The sequence below is a fragment of the Gregarina niphandrodes genome (genome assembly GCF_000223845.1).
Source record: "Gregarina niphandrodes unplaced genomic scaffold scaffold00031, whole genome shotgun sequence".
NCBI lineage: Eukaryota > Apicomplexa > Conoidasida > Eugregarinorida > Gregarinidae > Gregarina > Gregarina niphandrodes.
Window position 1 is genome coordinate 38885 of NW_011645800.1, and position 20010 is coordinate 58894.

Consider the following 20010-nt stretch of genomic DNA (forward strand, 5'->3'; position numbering starts at 1 on the left):
GGGGGTGGAATATGTGCCAAGCTTATGACGACCGACAGTAAACTCACGGTCGAGGCGGGTCGATTTTTTAATGCCATGCACGGGGGTTTGGAGGTGCGTCGCAGGGTGAAGAGCGTCGCCAGCCGGCGGTGGAAGGAGGCGATGGTGGTGGAGCCTGTGAGGGGTAGATTTACGTTGGAGGAGGATTACTTGTTGCTGTCCAAGATTGCAGAGTTGGCACATCGTGAAGGTTACATCCAGCAGCTGAATATAGATGAGTACGGAGTTGCCGATCCCGAACGCAACGAGCCCGACGGTGACGAGGCCGACCGTGACGAGCCCGACCGTGACGACCTCTACGAGCATCAACTCGCAGAGTACATGAATGCGAGCCAAGACGTTTTGGATCGTAGCCCCGAAGACTGGGAGCTCATGGATGTCGAGATGGACGTACAAGTACAAGTGGAATCGGGACCGGAATCAGGACCAGGACCGAAATCAGGACCAGGACCGGAATCAGGACCAGGACCGGAATCAGGACCAGGACCGGATTTAGAAGCGAAGCCGAAGTCAGGGCTAGGCGATACGCAGGAGACCCAAGCTCCTGATACGCAGGACGCGGACACGCAGGACGCGAATACGCCTTTAACGGCTGCTTCAGACACGTCCAGCGGGGGTGCTAGCGACGAATATAAGACGAGCTCGCTCGTCCAGGGGTTATTGACGGAGACGCCGAGGGGCGACTCAGCAGACAGCTCGGCAGGATATTCGCTGGCGGGCAAAGCTGAAGCCCCTGCCCATGGAGACGGCTTGCCGCCTGTGAGTGCTTCGATTTTCTTCCTCGACGAAGCAGATAATCTCCAGGAGGTCGGAGACAAGGAGCTGCATGTCGGAGACAGGGAGCTGGAGGTCGGAGACAAGGAGCTGGAGGTCGGAGACAAGGAGCTGGAGGTCGGAGACAAGGAGCTGGCCAAGAGTGACAAGGACCTGACTCCGGTGGCCACCCGATCGTCGGGACTGGTAGTCCCGTCGAGTTCGGAATTAATGAATCGACCGGCGAAGTCTTTCAAGACGGGGGTTGAGGCGAGTGATGGGGGGGTGTGTTTACGAAGTACTAAACAAATCGATATATTAGGTCCTGCTGGTCACGCTTCACGTTTGCGTGGTCGTGTGGAGAGGTTGAAAAGTTTGGAAGGAGTGCAGCGTTTCCTGAAGGAATTATTGTTTTCGCGTAAGTCTGAGCATTGGCCAGCAGTGTTGGGTGTTTTGCCTGAGAGGCAGGCACCATCGATTGTGCAGAGACTGAAGGCGAGTTTATACGTGTGGTCACGCACACACAGTTCATGGACTGAGGTTGAGAAGTTACATCTCATCGGTTTAGTACAAGAGTATAATCGTGATCGGATACGACAGGGTCAACGGTTGAACTGGTTGAGTGTGAGTGCTAAGTTGGGTCGATCACCTCGACAATGTTGTGATACATACCGATTAATGGATAGTAGTGGGTATGTGGAAGCTGCTCTTGAGTCGGGAGTCCTGGAGCACGTTTTGGACGGCGACGAACTACGGCCTGCTCTCACTCTCGACACCGATGTCTGTGAAATCTTCCCCAAATGGGCTAAACATCATAATGGCTCACTCTTCGGTAGTCGTGGAGGCGCTGCACGAAAACGGAATCTATGGACCGATGAAGAATCAGACTTCCTTTGCCAACTGATTGAGGAAGCCACCGGATCCAAAACTGCCTTGCATCAAATTCCATGGACCGCCCTAAGCCACAAATTCCCATACAAAGAAGGCGCACCAATCCGCACGCCACAGGCACTTGTCGAACGCTGGTACAGCATCTGCGCTCGACGTGCTAAACTACCCACCGCCGTCAGACAAAGAGCCGTTATCCGCTACCTATGGAGCCTTGCTAAACAAACCATTCTCAACTATAAAGCGCACGTCCGACAAACTAACCGATCTAATGACCCGAAGGTCGCAGGCACGAATCCACCTAATGCCCGCCCGGCTAACGACGAGCTGGCTGACATTTTCGCGTTGGACTGGAGGGAAATTGACTGGTCATGGAGCATTCCCTGGTGGCCAAGGTTGAAGGCTCAGTTAACGGCCAAGCGTTTGATTTTGAAGGAACTTCAATTATCAGCCAAACGTTACTGGGACCTAATTCTGAAAGACCATCGATGGGTCCGTGTTGTCCGCGTGCTCTATATCAAAATGAAGTGTGCTCAATATGTCTCACATGATAACAAAATGATGCAAGTACACTTGGATGAATTAATCAAAATTTCCGAGCAACCTGGTCTCGCAATCGAAAACGAAAGTCCATTACAACCATTGGATACACGCATCAGCTTCGTGCGCAAGTTTCTGCGCAATCAATCATCACGACGACCTGTCATACAAGATGCTGAAGGTGAAGGAGAAGACTATCTCATGAACTCTCTATTCAATTTTTTAGCGACCAAATAACTTACACCTCTCTGGCCAACACTCCCTGCAGAAGAGTGTCCCACACGCGCTGTGGAAGGGTGTCCACAAAAAGGCCAGGTTGGTTTAACCCTGACCCGGACCTGGTCGGGACTTGTTTTGCCAGACTTGTTTTGAAGATAGGCTCCTTCACTATACTAATCAAACGGTCCCCTTTTTATCATACAAAAAAGTACACGTCCCTCACTATACAAGTAGCCCCTGGTCCCTCACTGTACAAGTAGTCTTTGGTCCTTCACTATACAAGTAGTCTTTGGTCCCTCACTATACAAGTAGTCCCTGGTCCCTCACTATACAAGTAGTCCCTGGTCCCTCACTACACAAGTAATCCCTGGTCCCTCACTACACAAGTAGTCCCTCAGTAGTACTAGACCGACCATCGCTTAAGCCTGCATGTGCTTGCGAAGCATCTTCGCATGTGGTCCTGCAAGGTTCATCTCCTGAGAACCAAGTTGCTTTCCCGTTTGTTCGTTCGATTGTTTGTTCGTTAATTGCATTTTGCAGGCACGTAGCAATTGACATGCGCAATCCCCATAGGCACGCTGGCGTTGATGTCGGGTGCTCGTCCAGATGTACTCGGCTTCACAAGCAGGCGTAGTTGTTCTGGGGACACGCGAACATCCGCAACGTACCAGTCGATGAGTGGAACTTGGACGCCGGCGTACAGCGGACTGCGATAGTGGACAAAGGTCCACTTGGGGTCCAGCAAACTAAACAGGTTGTCTTGTTCAAAAGGTACCGTCCAAGACTCTAAATTGCGCCACACACGTGTGCGCTGCTCTCCCGATAATTGTCGGGATAACTTCTTGCTGATTGACCGCTCTTTAAACAACAGTCCGCGCGACTGCTGTCTCTTCTCACTCTTTTCCCCTTGTCGTCCCCTATATCCTCGTCCCCTATCCCGTCCCCTATCCCGTTCCCTATCCTCATTGCTTATTTCCCGTTCACTCTCGTCATTGCTCGTTCCCCGTAATGTCCGTTTTTTTCTCGGTGTGAGCTCGTCTTCAGTCGAAGCGACAGTAGAGTTGGTCATCTGTCTCTCGACTTGAGAGACGAATCGGTCTTCGCCAAAGAGCCAGTTGATGAAGGGTAATTCCTCTTCCTCCTCTGCGCCTTGGGTAAACATGAACCCGAGAACAGCTCGAGGCTTTCGGTCTCCAAAAACAAAATGTGCTTCCGCGTCTGGTCGTTTAAATCCTTGGTCTTTGCGGCCAATGACATGGAGACTATCCCAAGTGAGGAAGGCCTTCATCAACTTATAGGTTATCCGCGGCTGTCCTGAGCGTCCTCTTGTCTCATCAAAGTTGTTCCGATCAGTCCTGCAGCCAAGGACGCTGGTGACCACAGAGGATGCCGCCTCAACTGTGCTAGTAACTACCGTACTTACACCGTCATCTGCCGCATCTTCTGCCTTCTCACCGACGTAATTAGACGCAACGGCAGACGCAACCTTACCGGGTACGCTACTCTTTTTAACACGAGACAGTATACTGGAAGCTACGTCGCTGACACGGTCACCCACGCACTCTCCTGCATGCTCACCGAGCTCCTCACCCACAAATGCCTTCGGCTTCCGTACGGCCTTCGACACCTTGTTACCCAACGGGCTTACACGTTCCAAAGTCGAACCCAACACCGACTTGGCTCGTCTCTTCGCAGAATTCTGGAACCCACCCAACTTCGCTCGCAAGCCATCCTTCTCTTCTGTAATAACATTCTCCCTACCTTTCTCCCTCCCCTGCTCCCTGCCCTGGTCTTCCTTGCTTCCTTCTTTCCCATCGCGAATCGGGGCATTGCAGTGTTCTTCTAACGTCAGAGAATATCGAGATAACAGCCCATCCGGATTACTCAAAATTAGTCCCTTATTAAATGGATCCACTTGCAACGACGGACGCTCGTTTCCACAACGGTCCAAAGAGGAGTCCAAAGACAGGTCGAGAGTAGTGTAACTGTAATTTAGTTTCAGACCTTTGTTATGACGACGATCAGCTACAACACAGTTGTCGTCGTTAACAAGGTAATGATCCCTTCCGTGATGACTCAGATGACAACCAACCCCCGGCACCAGAACCAAAGGACGAGTATGCCGATACGCCAACGCTACGCTGGCGGCCGTTCGACTCATATACACAGAAAGGAAAAGTTTCTAAAAATTGATTACTAGGACATTGCGTCCTACCCAACAGACATATCAGACATTGCGTCCTACCCAACAGACATATCAGACATTGCGTCCTACCCAACAGACATATCAGACATTGCGTCCTACCCAACAGACATATCAGACATTGCGTCCTACCCAACAGACATATCAGACATTGCGTCCTACCCAACAGACATATCAGAGATGATAGGTTCAAGGTAATGAGTTCAAGATGGTGGGTTCAAGTTCAAGGTAACGAAAAATGTTGTTTTTTGTATGAGTCAGAATAATCTAAAGGTTCATATTCTGGTTTAATCCAGATGTCAAATTCCCAAAGTTGATTTAAATCATTATCATCACACTCAAGGAACTTAACAACAGTAGGTTCTTTATCGATGGCAAGACATGTAACACCATAATCTTCATCATGGTGTTCGAAATGTTGTGTATTATTATTATAAATCCAATTTTCGGAATATCTTTCTTCGGAGCAATAGTAAAGTTTAGCATTACCTTCTTTATCTCGACCTAGACATCTACTATCATCTAGAGCAGATATTATTTGTTTTCCCTTTCGATCTTTAAGCCAGCGTTGATTACCACCTTGTTTATGACACCCGAACACACCGAATGGTTCACCGACCTTATTGCCTAGTAGATCAAGACATTGAATTCCTCCTTTATGTTTTTGGATAGTGCGAATTTCACCAAGAATTTGTACGTCTTCAAGACTCTGAATTTCATGTGTAGGATCCACATTTTTTAAGAACCAAGAAAATGGTTTGCATTTTAATCGTTCTTTAAGCTCCAGAATCTTATCCACATTCCCTATAGATACCTTAGTATCAATGAATTCCTTGGCGATGAGAAAATGTTCATCCATCCATAATCGTGCTGTTCTTAACTTATTCAACCAAACAGATTTATCAGGTGAACTATAACCTACTCCACCATTACGATATATATGATAAGTAAGTGCGCATGGTGTACACTCCAATCTACCACCACACATCCATGTTCGAAAACCCATCTCAACATTCTCACTACCCCACATAGCAAAGTCCTCATCATATCCACCTAATTCCCAGAACCATGATAAATCCACAGCAAATAAACCACCTGCCATAGACGCAGAAGGAATCGGTGCATCATCCTTAAGTTCACCAGTTAAGGATGCTTGCTCCACCATATTCCATTTCCATGATAACCAACATCCGATTCCACTTTCTTTCTTATACTCAAAATTCTCGGAATCCAAAGATAAAATTTGGGGAAATACAATCGACTTAGGACTCTCAGATATCCTCTCCAATTGAGGCTCTAACCAACCTGGATTCACTTCTACATGTGAATCTAGCACAACCAAAACTTTACCTTGAGCTGCGTGAGCACCCGCTAATCTTGCCCATACAAGTCCTCGACGTTCCGGTAATCTTAATAATTTGGTCTTTGGTAATAATTTGATATATTCGTATAAGTCTTCACCCGGTAGGTCCTCCGGAAGTGCGCTATGATCATCTACCAATATAATCTCTCTCAGTAATGGTGGAGGTGTATTATTTAGCACACTATGTACTGTCCGTAAAAGTGTGCTAAGTGGTTCGTTGTAGAAGGTAATGACTACTGATGCATCACCCATACTTTCATAATCCCAACCAGTAGTCTTGCACACACTTGAACGATGATCCTTCGGTTGTCTATCAAGTTCTAGAGCGTTCGATAAATCGAGATAAAAACCGCCCCTCTTGAGTGCCGCGGTCTTGTTAACAGAATCGATAGGCGGAGGCATTTCCTGTGGGACCCATGCTTGAGTACCATTGGGATATACACCTACACGACCATGGTAACGACGGAAACCCTTGTTAGCTGCATAAGGGAAAACAGCCAATGAGTTAAGGTATCCACGTGATCCTTTAGGGAATTGCTTCATGAACTCCTTATTACCAACATAACCAACCAACTTATCTTCCATACCGTATTCCCAAATCATGGAAAATTCCTCGTCCTTACTAAAACCATATGTCTCCGTCATCTCACCCACAACCTTGCGACCTAAACCTAGTCTAGGTGAAAGTCGATCAGGTGCAAAATCAAATTCTTCCTTCTCACCTGGCACACGCATGATATCATCCTTGTGCACTGCATCACTCTGTTCCTCAACCCCCTCATCCACCCCTTCCTCCGGACCATCAACAACCTCAATCAAAGAGTCTGGTAATACCATTTCATGGTAACCTACACCAGGTTCACCCGCCCTATGTGTGTGCGTCAGCATCTTCGGATTTCTCCATAATAATGATGCAGGTATATGCTCACTAGCAATCGGATCCATTCCCTCCTCAGTAACTACCGCCAGACGACGTCTTAGATCTTCTCCATCATCCAAAAATGATACCTGGAATAACAACCAACCAAAACACAGCGACAACAGTACGCCAAAGACATACCGCGGCCTTAATACTATCATCTCCGATCCATTCAAATGAATTGGTGAAGATAACTGCCGCCACCACCCTTGATCTTGCATTTTGGAATTATAATTTCACAACACCTTTTTCCATGACCCAACACAAACTTAGAACCTTACCTCACCTCACACCTAACCACTTGCACCTTGAACCATTTCCCTGGCTAGCCACAAATGAGTCAATCTATCTTTACCATCCGACCTATCTTTACCATCCAACCTATCTTTACCATCCGACCTACCTTTACCATCCGATTTTGATTTTTGCCCTACTAAAACCCTTCCTGCCTGAAAACCATTAACAAGCCATGGATTTGGCGGAGCAATTTGTATTGAAGGATGTGGTTCGAGAGACAAAAGTGGGTTGGAAGATTGATGAGTTAACGTTTGATATATTGTCGGCGAATGATATTGTGAAGTATTCCGCGGTTCGTGTGACGCATCCGGGATTCTATCAGCAGTCAACAACAGGTACTATGAAGCCTTTACCATTTGGTCCCATGGATTTACATATGGGTGCTAATCGGGCGGATCGAGATAAAAATGTTGGTCGTTGTCAGACTTGTAATGGCGGTTGGGATGAGTGTGTGGGTCATTGGGGGTATGTGAAGTTGCCGTTTCCTATATTCCATCCGGGTTTCTTCAAGCACGCATTATTGATATTGTATTGCGTGTGTAAGAATTGTAGTAAGTTATTAGTCATTGGAGAAGAGAAAGAAATGTTTCGACGGCGGATGAGGCGTAATGCAAGCGACAATATAAATAAGATGAGGGTCTTCAAGGCGTTGGTTGAAGCGAGCAAGAAGGTGGATCGATGTTGTTACTGTGACGGTAATCAAGGTATGTTGCGTCGAATTAATCAGGGTACTGCGGACAAATTTATGAAGTTACAGCATGAAATTAAGGTGAAGGAGGCTGATGGGAAGATATCGAAGATAATTGAGGATCTCGATGCCTCTTCAGTGTATCGAATTTTCTCTAAAATTCCATTAATTGATCGTGAGGTTTTATTCGTGTCGAAGCCAGAAAATTTGCTCATCACCGTATTCCCAGTTCCACCGTCATCGATCCGACCGTCCATCACACTGGGTGATGCGGGTACAAATGAGGATGACCTGACAGCGACGGTAAAAGATATTGTTCAATTATCGAACCAGATCGAGGAAGCGGCAGAGTCAGGATTTCAATTGCCGGGAGTTGTTTCTCAGATGGAGGCATTGCAGCTGAATGCGGTGCGATTCATAAATACTGATTATCCTCAATTGGAAGCGGCATTAAACTCTCTCAACGGTTTTGGTGGTAGTGGTGGTGGTGGTAGTGCGAAAGTAGGTCGTGGTGTGGCTCAGCGTTTAAAAGGAAAAGAAGGTAGATTCAGGTGTAATTTGTCTGGTAAGCGTGTGGACTTTAGTGGACGTACTGTCATTTCTCCGGACCCGAATTGTCCAATTCCGTGTGTGGTAGTACCACAATGGAGTGCTATGCGTCTAACATTCCCTGAACGTGTAGCACCTTACAATCTTGACAGATTACGTTCCTGTGTATTACGTGGTCCTGATGAGTGGCCGGGAGCATTATCAATTACACGTAAGGGTGAGGATTTCCGTACGTCATTGAAATTTGTAAATCGACGACAGGTAGCAGCTTCATTACAATTTGGAGACTTAGTTGAACGACATCTATGGGAAGATGATATGGTGCTATTTAATAGACAACCATCACTACATCGAATGAGTATTATGGCACATCGCGCACGTGTTATGCCCTGGAGAACACTTCGTTTTAATGAGTGTGTGTGCTCACCTTACAATGCTGATTTTGATGGTGATGAAATGAATTGTCATCTACCACAAACACTTGAAGCTAAAGCTGAAGCATTACATCTGATGGGTGTTACCAACAATCTAACTACACCCAAGAATGGGGAACCACTCATCGCAGCTACTCAAGATTTCTTATCAGGTTCTTGGATGATTACACATAAAGATGTATTCTTACCGCGAGATAAATTTACCTTATATTGTGGATATTTTAGCGATGGTTTACTTCATATCGATATGCCACCACCTTGTATTCTTAAGCCTATGGAATTGTGGAGTGGTAAGCAACTTTATAATTTATTATTACGACCAAATCGTAAGGCAAAAGTCGTGGTTAATTTTGAGCTTAAGGAGCGTGATTTCGAGAAACCCAAAAATGGTCGTGAACAAGAGTTTATTACACCCGCTTTCATGTGCAGACATGATGGTTATGTCATTATTCAACACTCTGAAATTATGTGTGGTGCGCTTGGTAAAAAAGTTCTAGGTGGTGGCTCTAAGGAAGGTCTGTTCTTTCATCTTATTCGAGATAATACTGCCGCCGTTGCCGCGGAAATAATGGGTCGGGTTGCGAAGTTAACAGGCCGGTGGTTCGCCAATCGTGGTATGACCATTGGCATAGATGACGTAACCCCGACCGCGGTGATCACCCAATTGAAAGAGGAAATGTTAAAGGATGGTTTTGGAAGAGTAGATGCCTTAGTTGAGGCACATAGAACCGGTCGTATGTTACCTGATTCCGGTTGTACACTAGAACAAACACTTGAAAATCGCTCCAAGGCAGTATTAGATGATCTACGTACTAAAGGAGGGGAATTATCCGTTGCCAAATTACAACCACTGAATAAACCATTAGTCATGTTCCTATCAGGTGCCAAAGGTGCACTTATTAATATGGCACAAATGATTTGCTTAGTAGGTCAACAGAATGTGAATGGTAAGCGAATCTGGGATGGCTTCGTAAAACGAACTTTACCTCACTATGCCCCCAAACAGGTACGCTCACCCAAGGCTAAGGGCTTTGTTGCAAACAGCTTCTATACTGGTCTTAGTCCTGATGAGTTTTTCTTCCATACCATGTCAGGTAGAGAAGGACTTGTAGACACAGCCGTAAAAACCGCAGATACAGGCTACATGCAACGCCGTCTAGTTAAGGCACTCGAAGATCTCAGCGTCAAGTACGATCGTACCGTACGCACTTCCGACGGACAGGTCGTCCAGTTTGTTTACGGAGATGACGGATTGAACCCACAACTCATGGAAAAAAAAACCGATCTCGTCGACCTGACCGCCGCCTTCTTACATGTTCGGACACTAAAACGCCTGAAACCCGATCTACTTAATGCCCTCAGCCAACAGGAACTACGCAACCGACGACTAGATCCCAACCGACGACCAGATCCCAACCACCCACGCCAGGGTTTGAATACACGTCCTCATGTTAACGACCCACAATTGGTGGCTCATTCAAGTCACGACCTGAATCCCTGTGCCGGAGCAAAGCACGGGCTGCACGACCAAATGCTGACAAGCGCAGCGGACGCAGTCAAACCGGCCTCACCAGACGCAATTCTGCCGCCCGTCTCAGATGTACCGTTAATGCGGCGTGTGCAGCAATACCTCGCGGCGCGTCCCGCGGCCGAGGACTTGAGCGAGTTACCCCGACACTTGAGGCAAAAAGTCGCGCTGGCCCGACAAATTGCACGTTCTCTCGGCGGCGATGGGGTAGACTCGACGGCGGTTTTCGCCCCCGACGAGCGACAGCCGGAATGGGCAAGGAGGGAGCAGCGTGCACTCGCGCAAATACGAAATCACTTAGTCGTGTGGATGTGTGTGATTAAGGAGTTACCGGCCGCCAAACGCCTGGCGCCACTCTTGCCATACGAGTTTCTACAGTGGATGCAATGGCTACTACCGCGCACTCGCGAAATCGAACCCAGCACGGTTACTGTGGGCGAAAATGCCGCCCGCTCAGAGGCACCGACACATCAGCCCAAGACCGCACGTCTTCGCGTGTTCGGCGAAGAGGTGATGCGCTGGTGTCAACAACAGGCTCAGCAATTGGCGACCGATCGTGAAAACAATCAGGAGGTACCGGCACTCGATCAGGCGGAGTACGAAGCAGTGGTCAATGTCTACCGCGAAGACTGCGCGGTTGACCGGCTTCGACTCCGCAGCTACTTCGCCTCCAACCCTATCCCAGTCGCCGTAGCTGAGCCAGTCGACGTAGCCGATGCAGTCGGCGTGGCGGAAATTCATCCGCTCCAACGTCGTTTGTGGTATTATCGACACGCGAAGAAAATGCATCAGGATTATCAACAACGACGCGCCGTAGGAGAGGTGGCTATTACCACGGGAGGAGAGGTGGCTATTACCACGGGAGGAGAGGTCGTCGGGACTGGGTTGAGAAGTATGTTCTTGGTGGATGATGAAAAGGAGGGGAGCGCGGAGACGGCGTTGGCGGGCAGGTTTGATGGAACGATAGTGAAGGAGCGTTGGAAAGTATCTCGTTGGGTGACATTGGAGAATGTGTATGATTTATGTGTGTTGCTGTGGCAGAAATACAACCGAGCATTGATTGAGCCAGGTGAGGCGGTAGGAGCGATTGGTGCTCAATCGATAGGTGAGCCGGGTACTCAGATGACGTTGAAGACATTTCATTTTGCGGGTGTGGCTAGTATGAATGTTACGTTGGGTGTGCCGCGTATTAAGGAGATTATTAATGCAGCATCGAAGATTGGTACGCCTATTCTGACAGTGCCATTAGCGTTGAATAAGAATTCGTTTTCATTCGCGCAAATGGTTAAGGGGCAGTTACAATGTGTTTCTCTGGGTCAGGTATGTCGGTATGTAAAGCAAGTGTTGTCACCTGAGGGAGCTTGGGTAGTTGTTCGTTTAAGTAAAGATGCTATTCAGAATAACTTTTTGGAGGTGGATGCAGAACGTGTGTGTGCTAAGATATTGGAACAGGGTACGGTAGGTAAGTTGAAGATGCGTGAAGGATTAATTGAAATAGTGCACAAGTACAAACTCATTGTCAAACCACCAGGAACACGAGAGGGCGTTAATGGGCTTAGTTTCCAGTTAACAGCACTCATGGATAGTCTGCCCCATGTGTCTGTATGTGGAATGAAGACAGTCCGGAGGTGTATCGTTCAAACCAAGTCTAAGGGAAATGGTGAGAAGGGAAATGGTGAGAAGGGAAATGGTGAGGAAGAGTTGAATGAATATTCACTAGCTGTTGAGGGGGAAGGACTGCGCCAGATCATGGGTGTAGAAGGTGTCGATGGCAACCGAGTCGGGTGCAATAGTATCATGGAAGTCAAGGACGTCCTCGGTATTGAAGCCGCACGACAAGTGATCATTTCGGAGATCAAAGGCTGCATGGACGCCTACAGCATGGACATAGATATACGGCACATGCTCCTTCTCGGAGACGTCATGACCTTCCGAGGAGAGGTACTCGGCATCTCGCGACATGGTATCCAAAAAATGCGCGCCAGCGTCCTTTGTCTCGCCTCCTTCGAAGAAACAAATGAACACTTATTCGAAGCCGCCGTACACCGTAAATCGGAACATGTCAAGGGGGTTAGTGAAGCCATCATTCTCGGCAGTCGAGTGGCCGTTGGGACGGGCGCCTTTGACGTACTTCAGAAACCACCAGGCGTCTACAATAAACCACAACGAAAAACCTTCCTCCTTGCTAGAATTCAAAAGAGACTCGAACATCAGACCATGATGGCCATCGAGCCAGAACAGGAGGGCGCAGATGCTGGGGGTACCCCTCTGGCTCTTCCGGACTATATGACTGCCACTGACGCGACACAACCAAACGAACCAGAGGTCATGGCCCACTCAGCTGCTCTCACCGAAACACTACCCATTGGTCAACCGCTGACCAGTGGCGCTCAGACACGCGAACCGCCCGCCAAGCGTTCGAGGAAGTGAGCTTTTTCTTTTTACCATGAAATTCGCACAACCAGCATCTCCGATTGCTGGGTCGTTGCACGAGCCACGGAACAATGACGCCTGGCGAGCGCCTCTTCTTGGGGACTCGCTGAATGAAAGCACCTTGGAGCCAATGAACCACTCTGCAACACGTACCTGCCCCGTCCTTAATAATCGAAATGTTCAGTCCCGCTCCGACTCTCCCAAAATCGGCCCAATCCTGCCACAGCAAACCTCATACCTACCACAACTATACCGAGCAGAGTATGACCGGCCGGTTCAGTATGACCGACCGGTTCAGTATGACCGACCGGTTCAGTATGACCGACCGGTTCAGTATGACCGGCCGGTGGAGTACAATCGAGAGGAGTCTGACGGTATTGAAATACCCATAGACCTCCTGGATCCTCTGAGAGCGGCAATATACCAGGACTACCGCACCGAAGGAATAACTCAGGCCGATGACGTGACTCCAGAACGGGGACTTAACGCCAACTTCCCTGGGACCCCGCCTCGAAATGAACCGCTATGGTCCGAAGGTCGGGAAACATCCTATGAGGGCTTGGTAGCCGGGTCCTGGCGCTGCGACCAGCCTGACCTGTCATTGGCACATGTCTCCTCCCTCAGCGCGTCGCCCAGAAATACATCGTCCCCACGAGAAGACTACTCGAGAGAAGGCTGCTGCTCGCGAGAAGTTGGTTGGCGACCTAACCAACTCGGTTCAGCCAAGCAGCTCGTCTCGGGAAGCTCTTCCTCAGACTCGCCACCGGGCTGTCTCGGTTCCACCTACTTGCTCGACCCCTTGGCCACCGTCTCCGGTGCAGCCATGGTCTCCAGGCAGTCTCTACCGCAAGGGACCGATGATTCCCTTCCTCTTCAGAAGGAACTCCCATCATCGAACCAACGTCCGGTCTACCGAATTCCGTTTTGCGCAAAGTTCGTGACTGCAACCAGCACATTGTCAGCAGATGCGCAATCCGCACGAGAAACGGCTGACGGTGCTACCAACAAGTATGGCACTGTCACAGATGTTCACAGACGTTCATACACAAACACGTTCGCACACACCATTTACATACTGCGTGGCATTTCCGGTAGCTATGAAAGGAGCGGCACCTTCTTTGAGACATCCAGTAGCGGCGCTCCGGACACTTCTCGTATTCCGCTAACTCCGACACTGGTACTTCCTAATGGTCGGAAGACGATCCAAGTCGGTGGTCTCCAAGAATCTGGGCGGGATGAGAGCAGAGGCGAACGTGCTGGATTGCGCGAGCTGCAGACTCAACGACAGCTTGCGGCGGAATGGGAACGATTGCAGTCCGGAGTGGGGATCCATGTTGGAGCGCTGACTCCGCGCGATCTGGTTGATGAAGACCCGGGTTATGAGGACCGTGCTTCTGAAGGCGGGGGTTATGAGGACCGAGGTTATGAGGACCATGGCGAAGACCGAGGTTATGAGGACCATGGCGAAGACCGAGGTTATGAGGACCATGGCGAAGACCGGGGTCGGGGTCATGAAGACCGGGGTCGGGGTCATGAAAACCGGGGTCGAGGTCGTGAAGACCGGGGTCGAGGTCGTGAAGACCGGGGTCGAGGTCGTGAAGACCGGGGTCGAGGTCGTGAAAACCGGGGTCGAGGTCGTGAAGGCCGGGGTCGAGGTCGTGAAGAACGGGGTGGGGGATTACTGGGATCCCCATTCCTTGGGGGAACTGCGAACCGTCGTGGGAGATCGAGGGATCAAGGAAGAGCGAGAGAGCAGGGGCGACTGAAGGAGTACGGCAGGCCGAAGGAGTATGGCAGGCCGAAAGAGCACGGGAGATATCGAGACTCTCGCCATATAGTGGATCTTCGAAACCCGGGGTGCACGGACGCCCGTGCGGTCAAAGCACCGACCTGCGCGGCAGCCGCCGCAGGAGAGGAGCCGCTTAGCATCACTCTACACTTGCGAATCGACTTGTCGAAACACCTCCAGGCACCGCGGGGCGAGACTGTGGCCGGTCTGAGAGGAACGGTTCCGAATGACGCTCCAAAGGACACCGGCCACCGCCTGGAAGAAGTTCGCAGCGAAGCAGTCAAACGCGACTGCGTCGATACGACGACCACAGAACCGTCGACGAATGCCCAACTTCGACCAGCTCCTTCCAGCACTCCTTCCGCCGCAGAGATCCAGCACGCAACCGACGTCGCTGGTAACGAGGTTGCACCCGTCAACGAGTCTAGCGCCAGCGACTGTGGGGTTAAAGAGTGTGCGTCTAACCACTACGATACTGGCGCCAGCAAGTTAGTGGCCGAAGGGTGTGACGCCAGCGACTGTGTGTCCGCAGCCCGCCGAGAGCCTGGGGCTCTGGAGACCGCCGGTCTGGCTGAGGTGGAGCGCCGGGAAAGGCCGGGAGCTGCGCGTGCGCACGCGTTCCGACATTCGGACTTCTGGACGACTGTGCGCGACGCGTCTTCGAGGCCTGGTGAAACGGCGAGGAGCGAAGCGGCGACGCAGAGAGGTGCGGACGGGTTGCGTTTCTACTCGCCGACTTCGACTGTCCGCGAAAGTCCGCACGAGTGTGCGACGGCGTCGTGCTCATGGCCGCCGGAAGACGCAGCGCCCGCCGAGGAAGCTGCCGACCAGGAGAGTGTGGGCCACGAGTTCGCCGTGCCCGCGGACGCCACTGGACTAGGTCCCACCACTGGACTCGGTCCCACCACTGGACTCGGTCCCGCCACTGGACTCGGTCCCACCATCGGGCTCGGTCTTGGTTGCGTAGAAGAAGGCTCGGCGACCAGGCACGCCCTTAGCTTAGATAGTCTAGAATTGATGAGCCAGTCAATACACTCGGTAGATTACCCAAGAGGAAGTTTGCCACCCGCCGAGTCGCCATCTGCCATGGAGCCGTCTGCCGTGTCACCATCAGCCGAGTGGCCATTCGACGAGTCGGCGCTAAATGAGTCGGCACCGAATAATGACCAGTTCCTCCTACGACCAGACGGCGTTTGTCGACCGTGTCGGGTGGCGGTGCCACCACTAAACTTATCGGTCTTGGCACGCTCACCGCCCCTCAGGAGCGCCGTGAGTTCCGTGGCCGCGAATTCCAGCCACCTCAACGGGCTCGGTTCCGGAGGTTTGGATTCCAGCGGCGGATTCTGGCGACTCTACGCAGATCCGTGGTACGCCGAGAAGGCGCCCCGGACCCCCAGCCGTTCTGAGCCGGACTCTGGACCCCGGGTTGAGGTTGAGGATCCTTCTGCGACTGAAAAAGAATCTCTGGAAGCTAAAAATCCTCCGGCGACTGCTGAAGACCCCGCGCCGGATTACAAGCCCGCGGCTCCCGAAGCGGTTCGAAGTCCGGAAGCGGGTGCGGGGCCCTGTGCGACTCAGGGGTCACCCTCGGAGCGGTTGACACCGCTCTTTACACAAAGGGAATTCGGTCGTGAGGCACTTGGCCGAGGTGATTTCCGGTTACTTCAGAGTTGCAGTTCGGTCAGCAACTCGCAGCAACCGCCTTCGCACCCGATCCTGGTCGTCCGACGACCCGTAGGCGATTCCCCCGTTCTTTCCGGCCGCTTCGGCTGCCAGTCATTCCTCCACGAGAAGGAAGACCCCGTCGACGACCCCGTCGGCGATTCCCAGGACCCCACACGAAAGGAGGTCCAGGCGGATTCGCAAGTCCAGGCGAGCTCCGAGGTCCAGCCGAGCCCAAAGGTCCAGCCGACTCCGGAGCTTGAAGATGAAACCTTGGTTGGCTACCGGGGCAGATTTGTCTCGCCCGCTCCGCACCTACCGGGAACCCCACCCCCGTCAGACAGTCAGTCCCTGTCCAGCCTAGCCGACCGGAGTCAGGCCTTCAACCAAAGTCAGGCCTTCAACCAAAGTCAGGCCTTCGACCAAAGGCTAGACCCAGGTGCGGCGTTTGACCGAAGCGCCGCGTTCGACAACGCGTTAGTGTGGCGCGACACGTTCAAGGACAGCAACCCGAGCAGCGTGGCTTCGGAGTTTCACGCGGACGAGGTCCATCCGATAGCCAGCACACGAGATTGTACTGGCGGTCAACCGCCGTCGCCGTCGCAGACATCGCTCTCGCCTTCCCGAGCCGCACGGCGCGGAGGAGGCGCTCCACGTTTCGGCTACAGTCCAGAGGTGCAGAGTCCGGAAAGCATCGCCCTTGAACGGAACGAGTGTCTGGCTCTGAATCGGACTGCAAACCCCGAACAGGATGAGAACTCTGGGCAAGGTGAGGATCCTGGACAAAGTGAGGATCCTGGACTAGGTGAGGATCCTTCCTCTTCCGTTTGGCGTTCCGCTTCGGTTTGGCCTTCCTCTTCGGTTTGGTCTTTCTCTTCCGTGTCGGCGGCGCCCCTGGGCCTGACAAATTCTCCGTTGGGGTCCTCCACATCGCCAGCACCGCCGGACGGGCGGCTGGACCGTTTGTTGACGCTGGAACGGAAATGGTCGCGAGTACACAAATCCCCTCTAGTGGTCTCTTCGCCCGTGCGTCTCACCTACCCCGCTAGACGTTCTCCTCCGGATCATCTGGGCAATCTCGTGCTCGGGAAGGGCTGGAATGAAGGGCAGGTATGTACGCCTTTTGCTGGTCGCAGTCTCGACACTCAGAGCCTTGATCCCACACCCCTCGTCCCTAAAAAAGGGTACCGACCGGATGACGGCTTGGGGCTCGATGAACCCAAGCTTAATAGCTTTTTCTAAACTTCCTCAGGGAACCAACCAACCACTGGGATAAACTGCTGCTTGTGGGATATACCGTTAGGATATACTTGTTGACCCCACGTACTGAGCTGGGATTGCTGAGCTGGGATAGACCTCGAAGAGGCTAGGTGGTTACTGCCGATAGTAATAGATCACTTGCTAGAGTACTGAGATGAGATTGGCTTACCTAATCGAAGACATGCTCCCAGCTATTCTGGTACGAGACCTGGAGCGTGCTAGTTTGGCGAGAGAACGGCGTTTACAGAGCGTGCCGGTGGCGGGATTCGACATCAGCGACACGATTAATGAAGAATTACATTCGCGCGCCCGCAAACCCTGGTCGGATGGCTCGTTCATTAACGCCCTGAACGACTTCAACCTCAACTATGGCTACCGAGCAGAGCCGCCTTCCACGAGCCGGTTTGGGGTACCCACGAGCCGGTTCGGGGTACCCACGAGCCGGTTCGGGGTACCCACGGGCGGTGGGACACCTTCAGGAGGCGGTAGGCCTTCAGGTCGTGCGTCCCGAAACAATCGGCCGGCTCCGGACTCTGGACGGTGGGACCAGGACGCCGACTTATCGAGACTCTGGTCAACCCACTTGGTAGAGTGGCCACGCGGCTGGCACCCAGTCGACGTCGCTGGCCCGACGGCGCCGGGCGAGCCGTTAACACCGCCGAGGACACCCGAGTGGCTCACACCCGAATGGTTAACACTCGAGACCGACTCCGCAACAACCAGACCGACAGCTGTCCGGGATGCCGAGGATTTGCTCCACACCAAGTCAGCCAGCCAGCTGGAGACCAGTAGCAAGCAGGAGACAAGTAACATGCTGGAGACCAGCAAGAAGGAAGCTAATAAGACAGAAGCGAACAAGACACATGTCTACAAGGTAGACAGGGGAGAGACAGACATGAGAGAAACGTCGGCAGAATCCTCTCTGTTCGAGACGGGCTCGATGACTGTCGACGGGGGACACACGTTCCCCACTGGCATCCAGCCGTCGTCGGATACGGGTGCTACCACCGGGCTCCAAACGTCTACCAGAAGCACCGCCCTGCAGCCGTCTACTAGCGAGGGTGTTGCGGCGGTAGGTCTCTCGACCACGGAGGCGATGGCTAGTGCTTCAACCAAGTCGTCTAGCAGCTATCAGGCCAGCGCAGACCTAACGAATCGCCCACCAACGGCTACCACCCAGTCGGACGGTCTGTCTTCAGTCCGGCCCAGCGGACGACCGTCGTTTACGACGCTGGGACTGGGTGTGCGACTGGCAGATGAGGATTTGGAGGACTGGGCACGACTATGGCTGTATGAGGGCCTTGAGGAGACCAGTACGGGCCCGGCCCTGGTCCAAGAAGAACTGGGAATGGAGCCGTGGGACCTCGAGGCCTGGGGCGTGCCCCACGGCGTACTCTACGAAGATCCGCTCGAGGTCTACTACCTCCGCGGTCCCGCTCGGACAACTCCCGCCCCCTCCACAAACCACCCCTACGCCACCCCCGACTACGATGCCCAACCGCTGAGGGCCACGACCCGGAGACCGAACCCAGATCCCGCCTTCCGACTCCCCATGCGCCTTAAGGGCTTTGATCTCAAAGACCTGTTCCGTCAAGACGAAGATGACCACACCGCTACAGACCATACTGCTTCAGGGCATACTGCCTCAGACCATACTGCTTCAGACCAAGCAGCGTCGTCTTCTTCATACTTGTCGAATACTTCTGACGAGTCCACCGTCACCCAAGCTGTACCGGACATCTTGTTCTCTGCACAGACACACGACACTTCAACGTCAGACTCCGGCCCCACAGAGACGTCTGCTACCACTGCGACAATTCTCGAGTCTTCTACCATCGAAGAACCCGCCTCAAACAGTTTCCTGGGCAACCCGTCTACCACCTCCTCAAGCGACACGGCCCGCTCCTCCGACACTACTTCTACTAGTCTTCATAGCTCCACCGATTCGAGCAGCTCCACCGATTCGAACAGCTCCACCGATCTCAGCAGCTCCACTGACCTAAGCAGCTCCACCGATTTGAGCAGTCCCAACGACCTGAGCAGTTCTACTAATCTCACTAGCTCCACCGGCTCCACTAGTTCTGCTGATTTAAGCAGTTGCACTGATTTCAGCAGCTCCACTGAAATTAGCAGTTCAATCGGCCTCAGCAGTTCTACCAATCTCAGCAGCTCCTCTACTCTGTTCCTTAGCTCAAGTAGCTCCCCTGAGCTGAGCAGCTCTACTAATCTTCCTACCAGCACTTCGTCCTATTCCACGAACACGGCTCAGCTCAGCAGCACTAGCACTACTTCCACCGGTGAATCTAGCACCTCCACTGGTGAGTCTAGCACCTCCACTGGTGAGTCTAGTAGCACCTCCACTAATGAGTCTAGCACCTCCACCGGTGAATCTAGCACCTCCACTGGTGAGTCTAGCACCTCCACTGGTGAGTCTAGCACCTCCACT

At 51.9% G+C, this 20010-nt stretch overlaps 6 protein-coding genes across 6 annotated transcripts; 4 read left to right on the top strand and 2 right to left on the bottom strand.

Moving 5' to 3' along the window:
• Window positions 1-24: 24 nt before the first annotated feature.
• On the top strand, window positions 25-2457 carry GNI_125530 (hypothetical protein; the record flags this gene model as incomplete). Its single annotated transcript, XM_011133698.1, has 1 exon — window positions 25-2457. One exon carries the CDS (start codon window positions 25-27, stop codon window positions 2455-2457), a length of 2433 nt encoding a protein of 810 aa, XP_011132000.1.
• Window positions 2458-2962: 505 nt separating this feature from the next.
• GNI_125540 (hypothetical protein) lies at window positions 2963-4600 on the bottom strand (the record flags this gene model as incomplete). Its single annotated transcript, XM_011133699.1, has 1 exon — window positions 2963-4600. One exon carries the CDS (start codon window positions 4598-4600, stop codon window positions 2963-2965), a length of 1638 nt encoding a protein of 545 aa, XP_011132001.1.
• A 265-nt stretch (window positions 4601-4865) lies between these two features.
• Window positions 4866-6842, bottom strand: GNI_125550 (glycosyltransferase family protein; the record flags this gene model as incomplete). The annotated part of the gene is made up of 1 exon (XM_011133700.1): window positions 4866-6842. The coding sequence occupies one exon, from the start codon at window positions 6840-6842 to the stop codon at window positions 4866-4868; it is 1977 nt and encodes a 658-aa protein (XP_011132002.1).
• A 551-nt stretch (window positions 6843-7393) lies between these two features.
• GNI_125560 (DNA-directed RNA polymerase) lies at window positions 7394-12850 on the top strand (the record flags this gene model as incomplete). The annotated part of the gene is made up of 1 exon (XM_011133701.1): window positions 7394-12850. One exon carries the CDS (start codon window positions 7394-7396, stop codon window positions 12848-12850), a length of 5457 nt encoding a protein of 1818 aa, XP_011132003.1.
• A 16-nt stretch (window positions 12851-12866) lies between these two features.
• GNI_125570 (hypothetical protein) lies at window positions 12867-17546 on the top strand (the record flags this gene model as incomplete). Its single annotated transcript, XM_011133702.1, has 1 exon — window positions 12867-17546. One exon carries the CDS (start codon window positions 12867-12869, stop codon window positions 17544-17546), a length of 4680 nt encoding a protein of 1559 aa, XP_011132004.1.
• A 172-nt stretch (window positions 17547-17718) lies between these two features.
• On the top strand, window positions 17719-19714 carry GNI_125580 (hypothetical protein; the record flags this gene model as incomplete). Its single annotated transcript, XM_011133703.1, has 1 exon — window positions 17719-19714. A coding segment is annotated over one exon (1996 nt), but the record flags the coding sequence as incomplete, so codon positions are not given.
• Window positions 19715-20010: the final 296 nt, after the last annotated feature.